At 37.9% G+C, this 13,658-nt stretch overlaps 1 protein-coding gene across 6 annotated transcripts in view; it reads right to left on the bottom strand.

Annotated features, from left to right (window-relative positions):
* ULK4 (unc-51 like kinase 4) overlaps positions 1–13,658 on the bottom strand; it is a 593,349-nt gene that overhangs the window by 437,871 nt on the left and 141,820 nt on the right. For 5 of the 6 annotated variants that reach the window (XM_049099948.1, XM_049099949.1, XM_049099947.1 and 2 more), the window contains one exon: positions 1,073–1,255. The exons of the other annotated variant lie outside the window; for it this stretch is intronic. In XM_049099948.1, coding sequence (XP_048955905.1) covers positions 1,073–1,255 — 183 coding nt within the window. The remainder of the gene's footprint in view (positions 1–1,072; positions 1,256–13,658) is intronic. 6 annotated transcript variants of the gene reach the window in all.

The following is a 13,658-nucleotide window of genomic DNA, read 5'->3' on the forward strand; positions in this document are numbered from 1 at the left end:
ACAGAAGAACCAAGGCAAAAACTGTAAGAAAGTGGTTCCATTCTACACTTATTAGTAGCATTACCTTAAGCAAGTTCTCAAAACTCCAATTTGACAGGCATCTCCCCTCTAAAATAAGGATAACTTGTCCAGTAAGTTTAAAGAACACCACACACTACATTCCCCTAGTGAAGATACATAATATGCAGGAGCATACAAAACACTGGGAAAAGCTGTACAATTAAAACTATCTCTTTCACTTTGACACATAGCTTTCCAAACATGTATATATAAACATGGTCCACTTTTTCTACCTGGTAACACCTCACCCAATACTAATACTCTAGGACAGGGCTTCTCAAATTATAGACTTCAAACAAACCACCTAGAGATCTCATTAAAACGTAGATTGAGATTCAGCAGGCTCGAGGTGGGGCTTAAGAAGATGCATTTCCAACCCTCTCCCAGGTGATACCCATTGCTTCTCGTCTGCAGATCACTATCAGGCAACTGGAGAGGAATGTTGAGGAAGGCTACTACAGAGACTTCTTCATAGCTGTGCAAGTTTTGTAATCGGAACTGAATATTTTAAAATTCTACTATATATAAAATAAAGGAATATCCTAGGATTAGAAGGAAACTAAATTAAAAACAAGAGAAAAGGAGTTGTCAAGGTGCTTTGTGTTAGCCAAATATTAGACAAGGAAAGGGGTAAAAATGAGTCCAAGTAAGCAGAGAATATAAAGGGACCCTCCAAACAAAAGACAAAGCATATGGGGGTTGAGATGGGGGCTGAGGAGGAAGAGGCATAAGGAATATCATCATATAGAAAGGACTCATAAATCTTCCAACTTTTCATTAATGAAATGGAACATGCCAGCAAAGCCATTTACTGGATTTCTATTTTAATCACTAAAAGACTCCACAACATCTTCAGATGAATGGCCTGGGGTACAGACATTTGGCAAAGTTCAAAAAGGTCCCCTGATGAAAACTACATTCTGCAGAAATGGCATTACTTGTTTTCTCCTGCAATTGTAGTAGCTCAACAACAATTTTTAAAGTACAGTAATAGGTGAAATCTAAGTCAAACCTTTTCTTGGATTAGCCTCTGAAGATGAATCCCACAAGACAGCATTGCAGTAAACAAGGTCAACATGTACTGCTGAACTTTGCAGATGGCTGTGGCCAGGGAGTTTATTACTGAGTTCAGTCCCACCTTCTCAATAACATTCTGGAAGGCAGTAGGAGAATGACGGGTGATTCGACACAAGGCCTGCATAGACAGAAGAACAAGGTCAGACAACCCAAGGGCATTAACCATGCCTCAGAAAGATAACACATATTACTGTGTAAAGAAATAGAGGGTGCTTACCTGGCTCCTTAATTACTTATTTTGGCATAAGAAAGGTGGAAATTTTCAGCATATTTAAAAATGAAACAATCCAGCCACCAGTAAAAACTAAAGACAACAAAACTTCTGTGATAAGCATAAATATTTTAAAGCATTACCGAAAATGATAAACTAATTTATAAGTCTGTATAGAAAACTTCCCTTTAAGTAATAAAAACCATCAAGTGTCTTCTTTTTTTGGAGACACTAATAAGGACTGAATAAACAACCATAAAAATAAATATCTAACATTTACTGTTTAGCATGTGAAAAATGTTATCTCAGAGTATCTGAAGACGATCACATTTAATTCTCCCAATAACATATAAAAAAGGTATTGGTATTAACCTATTTTATAGACAATAGAGCTAAGTCATAGAATACTTAAGTTACTTGCCAAAAGGCATATACCTACTAAGTGGCAAAGCTAGAATTCAAACCAAGATAATCAGACATCTGAGCTTTTCCTAACTTGCTCACAAACTATCGGAGATAAAACATAATTAATAAAGTAATAGAATGGAACAAATGTTATAACAGAAATGAGTTCACTGAATTATGCTTGGAAAAGAAAGTAAAGCACGAAACAACACAGGAAGATGACCTTGAGCTGGCTGACGGGAAGGTGGGAAGTGGACAGGCAGAAAAGTAAGTAAAGAAAATTCTAGCCTGGACCTAAATGTGAGACCTAGAACTATAAAAATCCTGGAAGATAACATAGGGAGTAATTTCTCTCGTATCAGACATGGCAACTGTTTTCTAGATATGTCTCCTGAAGCAAGGGGGGAAAAGCAAAAATAAACTATTGGGACCACACCAAAACAAAAAGCTTCTGCACAGAAAAGGAAACAATCAACAGAACAAAATGACCATGTACAGAATGGGAAAAGATATTTGCAAATGATAACTCTGTAAGAATTAGTATCTGAAATATATAAAAATGTTCACAACTCAACACCCAAAAACTAAATAAACCAATTTAAAAAATGGGCTGAAGACATGAACGGACATTTCTCCAAAGAAGACATCCAGATGGCCAACAGACACATCAAAAGATGCTGAACATCACTCATCATCATGGAAATGAAAATCAAAACCACAATAAGATATCACCTCATTCCTGTAAGAATGGCTAAAGTCAAAAACAGAAGAAACAAGTGTTCATGAAGATGTAGAGAAAAATGGGCCTTCATGCACTGTTGGTAGGAATGCAAACTGGTACAGCCACTGTGGAAAAAAGTACAGAGGTTCCCCAAAAAGTTAAAAAGACAACTATCTTATAATCTAGTAATCATATTACTCAGTGTTTACTTATAATCTAGTAATCGTAACTCAGTGTTTACTCCAAAAATACAAAAACACTAATTCAAAGGAATACGTGCACCCTTATTTATTATTGTTTATTGCAGGATTATTTACCATGCCAAATTATGGAGGCAGCCCAAGTTTCCACTGACTGATGAATGGATAAAGAAGAGGTGGTGTGTGAGCGTGTATATGCGTGTTTATGTGTATATAGTGGAATATCACACACACACTGGAATATCATTCAGTCATAAAAAAAGAACAAAATCGGAGATGGGGCAAGATGGTAGAAGAGTAGGGGTCCTCAACTCACCTGGCCCCAATAACTTACCTAGATAATTTTCAAAACATCCTGAACACCTACATATTCGACCTAAGATTTAAAGAGAGAACAGCTGGAATGCTACAGGGAGAAAAGTTTTCACTTCTAACAAGGTAGGAAGGTGAAAAAAAATATATAAATAATAAAGTAGGGGAAGGGAACCTGGAGTAGCCAGGCTAAAGCGGAGCTGCGAAAGCCTCCAGGCCATGAAAGCCAAGCCCTGGAGAAGCGGGAACTTCATAAATCTGCGCAGGAGTTTTCCCTGACAGAAAAGTACTTAGCAGGGAAATCGGGCTGAACCACAGGAGGAGCAGTGAAGCCTCAAGATTCCTGGAGTCACTATACGAGGAGGGACGCCTGGGGGGAAAGCTCACCATAAAACAAGAGTCCAATATCGATAAAGGGCTGGAGCGCCGCAGCCCTCCACGGCATTTTGGAGAAGCCAGTCAGACGGGCTCCAGACAGAGTTGGCTGTGCTCGGTTCCCTTCAGGAGAGGCAGTCCCCAGGAGCACTGGTCCAGTGGAACAGGGCCCCAGATCCCAAGCAGACAAAGCCGGAGATCTTGCGTTCCCCCTGGACAGGCAGAAGCGCAGAGAGCACAGGACAGCGAAAACTCTCCTGCAACCAGGCGCCTTGCAAGCTGCGCAATCAGTGCACCTCCATCTGCCCTTGGGAACATCTAGGCCAGCGTGGACTGGGAGACTGCATTAGTTACTCACGGGAGCTCGACTCCAGAGCTGGAAATCTGGCCGCCATCATTTTTGTTTTCTTCCTTGTGTCACCTTGTGCCTGGGAGAGGCAGGGCCTCTAGGAAATGAAGGCCTCACAGCATAAACAGCTCACACACAGCCCAACACCTGGCAAGGAGCAGGACATCACCGCCAGGCACAGACACCTGACAATCAGCACAGCAGACCCCTCCCGCAGAAGAACTACTGGAAGAACATGGGAAGAACAAGTTTACTGACAAAGCAGCACTAGAAAGCTCCAAGACTGAGGGAAAATAGTATATAGAACTAGACGGTCCTTTTTTTCATTTTTCTTTCCTTTATCCATTACAACTCATTTTTATAACAGACTAAAACTTTCCAATATCTTCTCTTTTCCCACCTTAATATAAATATCCTACAATATTTTACCAGCTCTTCATTTTTAAGTTTTTCCTTTTTGACTTTCATATTCCTACAGTTACATGTTTTAGATATACTTTTCACTTCTGGATTCCCTTCAACATATTCAATTTAATTTTGGTACATATTCAAGATACGGGTATTTTTTTTTATTTTTTCTGCCTTGTTTTGTATTACAATGCAAGAAATTAGTACTTTCTAAAACATAACAAACATAGACCCAGAATCAAGTGGAACACTGTGCTGGTTCATTCTGTGAGATTATATTCTCTCTTCCTTCCCATTCTGTCTCCCTCTTTTATCTTGTTTATGCTTTGGGGGTCAATGTTGGGGCTGTCTATAAGTGCTGCTGGTTTACATAAACTTGAGATTGAGCATCTTCTAACATACAGAAGCAAATACACTCAGAACCAAGATCACCTTTCTAGGATCCCTCAGATGATATTCTCTCTTCACTACCACTGCCTCACCCCCAAGGCATCCCCACCTTTTCTTTCTTTTTTCTTTATTTCTCTAATATTTTTTTCTTCTTCTTTGTTTTTGAGTTTTTGCTTTTTATTTTTACTACTTTGTTTTAAAATTTGATTTTGACCTTAGAGGTCAATGTTTTATTTTGTTCTGTTCATCTTTTTCTTTTATTTTCTAGTCTCTGACGTTTTCAGAGTCACCTAGGGTGTATTTTACTTAGGTCATGGTTGATATTTTTGACTCAGCCCACTCATACAACCACTCTGCACTGGACAAAAATGACCAGAAGGAAGAATTCACCACACAAGAAAGAACCAGAAACAGTACTCTCTGCCACAGAGTTACAGAATCTGGATTTCAATACAATGTCAGAAATTCAACTCAGAAGTACAATTATAAAGCTATTGGCGGCCCTGGAAAAAAGCACAAAGGACTCTAGAGGTTTCATTACTGCAGTACTGAAGTCTAATCAGGCCAAAATTAAAAATATACTAAATGAGATGCAATCCAAACTGGATGTTCTAACTGCTAGGGTTAATAAGGTAGAAAAGAGAGTGAATGACATAAAAGACAAGTTGATGGAAAGGAAGGAAGCTGAGGGAAAAAAAAGAGAAAAACAATTAACAGCCCATGAGGAAAGGCTTAGGGAAATAAATGATAGCTGGAGAAGGAAGAAAATATATGTCTAATTGGGATTCCAGAAAAGGCTGAGACAAAAAGAGGACCACAAAGTATGTTTGAACAAATCCTAGCTGAGAATTTCCCAAATCTGGGGAAGGAAACAGGCATTCAGATCCAAGAGAAAGAGAGGACCCCCCGAAAAATCAATAAAAACCATTCAACACCTCAACATTTAATAGTGAAACTTGCAAAATTCAAGGATAAAGAGAAAATTCTTAAAGCAGTGTGAGACAAGAGATTCTTAACTTATATGGGGAGAAATAGCAGATTAACAGCAGACCTCTCCACAGAGACCTAGCAGGCCAGAAAGGGCTGGCATAATATATACAGGGTACTAAATGAAAAGAACATGCAGCCAAGAATACTTTATCCAGCGTGGCTGTCATTCAGAATAGAAAGAGAGATAAAGAGCTTCCAGGATACGTAGAAACTGAAAGAATACGTGACCACGAAACCGGCTCTGTATTAAGGGGGCACCCTTAATAGGAAAGGGTGGGAGAGAAAGAAAGAGGGAGCCCAAAGAAACAATCCACAAAAACAGAGACTGAATAGGTAATATTATGACACTAAATTCATATCTTTCAATAGTTACTCTGAACGTGAAAGGGATAAATGATCCCATCAAAAGATGCCAGGTTATCAGACTGGATAAAAAAGCAAGACCCATCTATCCGCTGTCTACAAGGGACTCATTTTAGACCTAAGGACACCTCCAGCTGAAAATGATGGAGTGGAGAGCCATTTACCATTCAAATGGTCCTTAAAAGAGAGCTGGGATAGCAATCCTCATATCAGATAAATTACAGAGTTCATATCAAAGACTGTAGTAAGAGATGACGAGGGACACTACATCATACTTAAAGGGTCTATCCAACAAGAACACCTAAGAATCATAAATATTTATCCCTCTAGGGATCCCTGAGTGGCGCAGCGGTTTAGCGCCTGCCTTTGGCCCAGGGCACGATCCTGGAGACCTGGGATCGAATCCCATGTTGGGCTCCCGGTGCATGGAGCCTGCTTCTCCCTCTGCCTATGTCTCTGCCTCTCCCTCTGTGTGACTATCATAAATAAATAAAAATTAAAAATAAAAAAATTTTAAAAAAAATTTATCCCTCTAACGTAGGAACTGCCAAGTAGATCAATCAATTAATAACCAAAGTAAAGAGAAACTTAATAATACACTAATAGAAAACTTCAACATGGCACTTTCAGCAAATGACAGATCTTCTAAGCACAACATCTCCAAAGAAACAAGGGCCTTAAATGATACACTGGACCAAATAGATTTCACAGATATATACACAACTTTCCATCCAAACGTAACTGAATACACATTCTTCTCAAGTGCACATGGAACTTTCTCCAGAAGAGACCACATACTGGGTCACAAATCAGGTCTCAACCAATACCAAAAGATTGGGATTGTCCCTGCATATGTTCAGACCACAATGCTTTGAAACTAGAACTCAATCACAAGAAGAAACCTGGAAGAAACTCAAACACATGGAGGTTAAAGAGCATCCTACTAAAAGATGAATGGGTCAACCAGGAAATTAGAGAAGAATTAAAGAGATTCATGGAAACTAATGAGGATGAAGATACAACCGTTCAAAATCTTTGGGATAAAGCAAAAGCAGTCCTAAGAGGGAAACACTGCAATACAAACCACTCTCAAAAAAACTCAAATACACAAGCTAACCTCACACCTAAAGGAACTGGAGAAAGAACAGCAAGTAAAGCCTACACCAAGCAGAAGAAGAGAGATAAGATTTGAGCAGAACTCAATGAAATAGAGACTAGAAGAACTGTACAACAGATAAAACCAGGAGAGTTCACTCTTTCAAAAAATTAATAAGATAGATAAATCCCTAGCCAGCTTTATTAAAAAGAAAAAGGACTTAATAAAATCACAAATGAAAGAGGAGCAAACACAACCAATACCAAGGAAATACAAACGATTTTAAGAACATATTATGAGCAGCTATCTGCCAACAAATTAGGCAATCTAGAAGAAATGGATGCATTTCTGGAAAGCTACAAATTAACAAAAGTGGAACAGGAAGAAATGAAATACCTAAACAGGCCAATAACCAGTGACGAAATTGAGGCAGTCATCAAAAACTTCCCAAGACACAAAAGTCCAGGGCCAGATGGCTTCCCAGGGGAATTCTATCAAACGTTTAAAGAAGAAATAATACCTATTCTACTAAAACTGTTCTGAAGGATAGAAAGGGATGGAATACTTCCAAACTCGTTTTATGAGGCCAGCATCACCTTAATTCCAAAACCAGACTAAGACCCCACCAAAAGGAGACTTATACACCAATATCCCTGATGAACATGGATGCAGTAATTCTCACCAAGATACTAGTCAATAAAAAAATAAAAAAATTAAAAAAAAGATACTAGTCAATATCCAACAGAACATGAAGAAGTTTATTCACCATGACCAAGTGAGATTTATCCCCGGGATGCAAGTGTGGTTCAACACTCATAAAACAATCAGCATGATAGATCACATCAACAAAGAGGAAAAAAGAAGAACCATATGATCCTCTCAATAGATGCAGAGAAAGCACTTGATGAAATACAGCATCCATTCCTGATTAAAACTCTTCAAACTGTAGGGATAGAGGAACATTCCTCAATATCTTAAAAGCCATTTATGAAAAGTCCACAGCAAATATCATTCTCAATGGGGAAAAACAGAGCCTTTCCCCTAAGATCAGGAACACAATCAGGATGTCCACTCTCTCCACCGCTATTCAACATAGTACTAGAAAGTCCTAGCCTCAGCAATCAGACAACAAAAAGAAACAAAAAGCATTCAAATTGGCAAAGAAGTCAAACTCTACCTCTTTGCATATGACATGATACTGTATATAGAAAACCCAAAAGACTCCACCCCAAGTTTGCCAGAACTCATACAGCAATTCAGCAATGTGGCAGTATACAAAAATCAATGTACAGAAATCAGTGGCATTTCTATGCACTAACAATGACACTGAAGAAAGAGAAGTTAGGGAATCAATCCCATTTACAATTGCTCCCAAAACCATAAGATACCTAGGAATAAACCTAACCAAACAGGTAAAGGACCTATACCCTAAAAACTACAGAAGACTTCTGAAAGAACTTGAGGAAGACACAAAGAGATGGAAAAGCATTCCATGTTCATGGATTGGAATAATAAATATTGTGAAAATATCTATGCTACCCAGAGCAATTTACACATTCAACTCAATCCCTATAAAAATACCATGGACTTTCTTCCCAAGGTTGGAATAATCTTGAGATTTGTATTCAATCAGAGAAGACCTTGAATACCCAGAGGAATTTTGAAAAAGAAAACCAATGCTGGGGTCATCACAATGCCAGATTTCAAGCTGTACTACAAAGCTGTGATCATCAAGACAGTATGGTACTGGCACAAAACAGACAGATCAATAGAATAAAATAAAGAATCCAGACAACTTATGGTCAACTAATATTTGACAGAGCAGGAAAGAATATCCACTAGAAAAAGGACAGTTTCCTCAATAAATGGTGCTGGGGAAATTGGACAGCCATGTGCAGAAGAATGAATCTAGTCCATTCTCTTACACCATACACAAAGATAAACTCAAAATGGATGAAAGATCTAGTTGTGAGACAAGAATCCATCAAAATCCTAGAGGAGAACCAGGCAACACCCTTTTTGAACTTGGCCACAGTAACTTCTTGCAAGATACATCTATGAAGGCAAGGGAAACAAAAGGAAAAATGAACTACTGGGACTTAAGATAAAATGCTTCTGCACAGCAAAATAAACAGTCAAAAAAACTAAAATACAACCTACAGAATGGGAGGAGATATTTGCAAATGACATATCAGATAAAGAACTAGTATCCAAATTCTATAAAGAACTTATCAAACTCAACACCCAAGAAACAAACAATCCAATCATGAAATGGGCAAAAGACATGAACAAAAATTTCTCCAAAGACGACTTACACATGGCCAACAAGCACATGAGAAAATGCTCTGCACCACTTGCCATCAGGGAAATACAAATCAAAACCACAATGAGATACCACCTCACACCAGTGAGAATGGAGAAAATTAACAAGACAGGAAACAATAAATGTTGGAGAGAAACCCTCTTGCACTGTTGGTGGGAGTGCAAACTGGTACAGCCACTCCGGAAAACAGTGTGGAGGTTCTTCAAGAAGTTAAAAATAGAGCTACCCTATGACCCAGCATTTGCACTACTGGGTATTTACCCCAAAGATACAGATGTAATGAAACGCCAGGACACCTGCACCCCAATGTTTACAGCAGCAATGTCCACAATAGCCAAACTGCAGAAGGAGCCACAATGTCCTTCAACAGATGAATGGATAAAGGATGTGGTGTGTATATATGTATATATATACACACACACACAACGGAATATTACTCAGCCATCAGAAACGACAAGTACCCACCACTTGCCTCAACGTGGATGGAACTGGAGGGTATTATGCTGAATGAAATAAGTCTATCAGTGAAGGACAATCATTATATGGTATGGTTTCACTCATACGGGGAATATAAGAAATATTAAAGGGATTCTAAGGGAATGGAGGGTAACTGAGTGGGAAAAATTAGAGAGGGAGACAAACCATGAGAGACTCCCAACTCTGGGAAACAAAGGGTTGCAGAAGGGGAGGTGGGTGGGAGGTTGGGGTAATTGGGTGATGGGCACTGAGGAGGGCACTTGATGGATGAGCACTGGGTGTTATATGTTGGCAAATTGAACTTCCAAAACAAAAAAGGAAAAAAAACAGCCAAGATATGGGGGGTGGGGGGACGAAATCTTGCCATTTCCAACAACCTGGATCAAGTCTAAGAATATTATACTAAGTGAAATAAACCAAAGAAAAACAGTACACAATTTCACTCATATGTGAAATTTAAGTAACAAAATGAATTTTTAAAATAAAGATGAAAAAAATAGACTCAACAATAGAGAACTGATGGTTACCAGAGGGGCAGTAGGTGGGGGGGAATGAGGTGAAACAGGTGAAGGGGAGGAAGAATACACTTATAATGAGCACTGAGTAATGTATAGAATTGCTGAATCACTCTATTGTATACCTGAAACTAATAAAACATTGTATGTTAATTGAATGTATACTGGAATTTTTAAAAATTGAATTTAAAAAATCCAGCCAGAAAGCAGAGAACAAGTGTTCACACAAAGACATGAAGATGAAGAGCATGTTTTAAGAAGGGGAAGTTGATGCAATGAAAACACATTTCAGGTGTAGGAGGAAAAACAGAGAGTAGGAAATATGCTGGAGCCACAGTTGGTCTACCAAACCAGGACTTTTGAATTTTATGCCATAAGCAATGGAAAAACCTCAAAAGATTTAAAGCAAAAAAAAAAAGGGGGGGGGGGTAGGCGGGTATGGGAGATGGTCAAATTCTGTGCATATATAAGAGACTACAAAGAAAGAAAGAGTTTTACAAAAACATTCATTATAGTTAATGTCCTATAACCTCATTCTTTCTGATTTATATTTTTAACAGATCTATAACCTTGATCAATAGTTAAACAATCAAACATAAGATGAATTGTAAGGGGCACCTCGGTGGCTCAGTTAAGCATCAGACTATTGATTTTGCATCAGGCCATGATATTGGGGTCATGAGATCGAGCCTGCTGCAGGGCTCCTGGTTCAGTACAATTCTGCTTAAAACTGTCTCTCCCTCTCCTTCTGCCCCTCCTCCCACCTCTCAGCATAAGCATGTACTCTAAAAAAAAAAAGAAAAGAAAAGAAAAAAGAATTGTAAGGAAAGGGGAAAGATAAAGATTTCAAAAAATATTTTCATCTTCTTAAAAATCTCAGGAAAAAAATTAAATATTTTTTTCTATCTCCAAAGATGAACTTCCTTTAAAAGTTATTCCTATCGATAAAATAAGGAAAACAAATGTTGATTGGTATAAACTCAATCTTCTACCAAAATGAACATTTAAAGTACATATATTTACTCAATGCTAAAACTTTAGTTCCAATCCTTATGAAAATGCTGATGTGACCTTATTATAACCCGAAAGGAAAAGATAATGCAACTAGTAACAATGAAAATCTAGAATGACCCTCTCAAATTGCTGTCTCCTGGGGTGGGACCAAAAGGTGAGGGGTAGAGAAAAGACAAGGAAGTCTTCACCCTTTTACATATGTCCTGTTCAAAGTTTTCAAAAAATGCACTTTTATAATAATTTTTAAATTACATTCTGATGCCATGACTATATTACACATTTTTAATTAGGTGGAAATAAATATTTAAAGAAAATTTACATTATTTTTTTTAAGATTTATTTGAGAGAGCAAGCAAGGGGAGGGAGAGGGAATATCAAGCAGACTCTGCTGAGTGTGGAGCCTAACATGGGGCCCAAACCTATAACCCTGAGATCATGATCTGAGCCAAAATCAAGAGTCAGACGCTTCACCAAATGAGCCCATCCAGGCATCCCAGGAAAATTTACATTATTAATAGTGTATATATTTGCTACCATATCCGAAATTACTGAACAAACACACTGAAAACTAAGCATTTGCAAAGCACTACATATACACCCTTCTGCCAAAACAAAGAGTCCCTTTCCTCATGGAACTGATTATCATATGGGATGTATAATCTTGTCTCAATAGTCACTGACAAATGAAAATAGGATCTCAAAGATATATCTGTACCCCCATGCTCACTGCAGCATTATTCACAATAGCCAAGATATGAAAATAACTTAAGAGTCAATCAATGGATGAATTGATAAAGAAGATGTGGTATATATGTTACACATATACATAATGGAATATTATTCAGCCACAAGAGAAAAGGAAACTCAGCTATTTGCAACAACATGGGGTAGTCGACCTTTAAGTCATTATGTTAAGTGGGATAAGACCAAGAAAGACGGATACTATATGATATCTAAGTACTTACATGTGGAATCTAAAAAAGCTAAGCTCATAGAAACAAACTAAAATGGTGGTTCCCAGAGGCTGGGGGGGATGAGGGAGGGAGATGGGTAAATGTTGGTCAAAGCATACAAACTTCCAATTTTATAGTGAATAAGTTCTAAGAATCTAATGTACAGCATGGTGATTATAGTTAATAATATTGCAGTAGATGTTTGAAAGTTGTTGAGAGAATAAATTGTAAATGTTCTCACTACAAAAAAGAAAGTTAAGTATGTGATATGATGCAGAGGTTACCTAACACTGTGGTAGTAATCATTTTGCAATATATACATGTATCAAATCAACATGTAGTACATCTTAAACTTACACAATGTTATATCAATGACATCTCAATAAAGCTAGAAAATATAACAATAATCACTGACTCTGTGTCAAACATACACCAGGGATCTCTATTCATTTAGATAGCCATAGCAGAATGAAATTACAGGAAAAAAAATATTGCTCTATTTTGAATAGAATCCTATTTCAGTCTCTCCTCTCCCTTCCATGGGAGTTACAGTTGGCTAAGTTAGACATGATGATGATGGCTTGGAAACCATGAAAGTAGGATTCTTCAAGTCTAATGCCCAAACTGTATATGTTTCAGTAGAAAAGTAGCAACTAATATCTGAAAATAAGAATATGAAAAATAAATTTACTAAAAACAAAGCTAGCTCTATTCTAGAATGTGAAAGTTTTTAAACCTCATTTATAGTGGATCTAAGAAAATTGCTGTGTATGAAGTCAAAACAGAATTATTATTTTAATCCAAAAAATTTTTTTAAAAACAGCATTTTAAACAGAGTCCCTAAAGGTCATGCTTCAATCAGAACTTTTTGAACAGGGATCCCTGGGTGGTGCAGCGGTTTAGCACCTGCCTTTGGCCTAGGGCACGATTCTGGAGACCCAGGATTGAATCCCACGTCAGGCTCCTGGTGCATGGAGCCTGCTTCTCCCTCTGCCTGTGTCTCTGCCTCTCTCTCTCTGTGTGTGTGACTATCATAAATAAATTTTAAAAATTAAAAAAAAAAGAACTTTTTGAACAAATTAAGGGTTCTTCCAATAGTGACCTCAAGACGCGAAACACTGTCGTTGGCATTTTAACAATTGTTGGGGCAGCTCTCACAGCAAAACTGACTTTCTAACAATATAAAATCCCTACCTGATCATAATGATCGTAATAGGGATATTTCTTGATCAAAGATTTGTCCAGACTACTTCCAAATGTGTTCAAACCAATATGAGGGCAACTGGAGTGTCTCATCTTCAGAATACTGCTCAAAAGCCTAACAGACTTTCCATTTTAAAAAGCTCATGCAGAAAATAACCTTTAACCCACTTCTGGATATCAAACAGTTGAGAGCTTCATGGAGGCTCAAGAGCACAT

This window comes from Canis lupus, chromosome 23, assembly GCF_003254725.2.
Source record: "Canis lupus dingo isolate Sandy chromosome 23, ASM325472v2, whole genome shotgun sequence".
Lineage (NCBI taxonomy): Eukaryota > Metazoa > Chordata > Mammalia > Carnivora > Canidae > Canis > Canis lupus.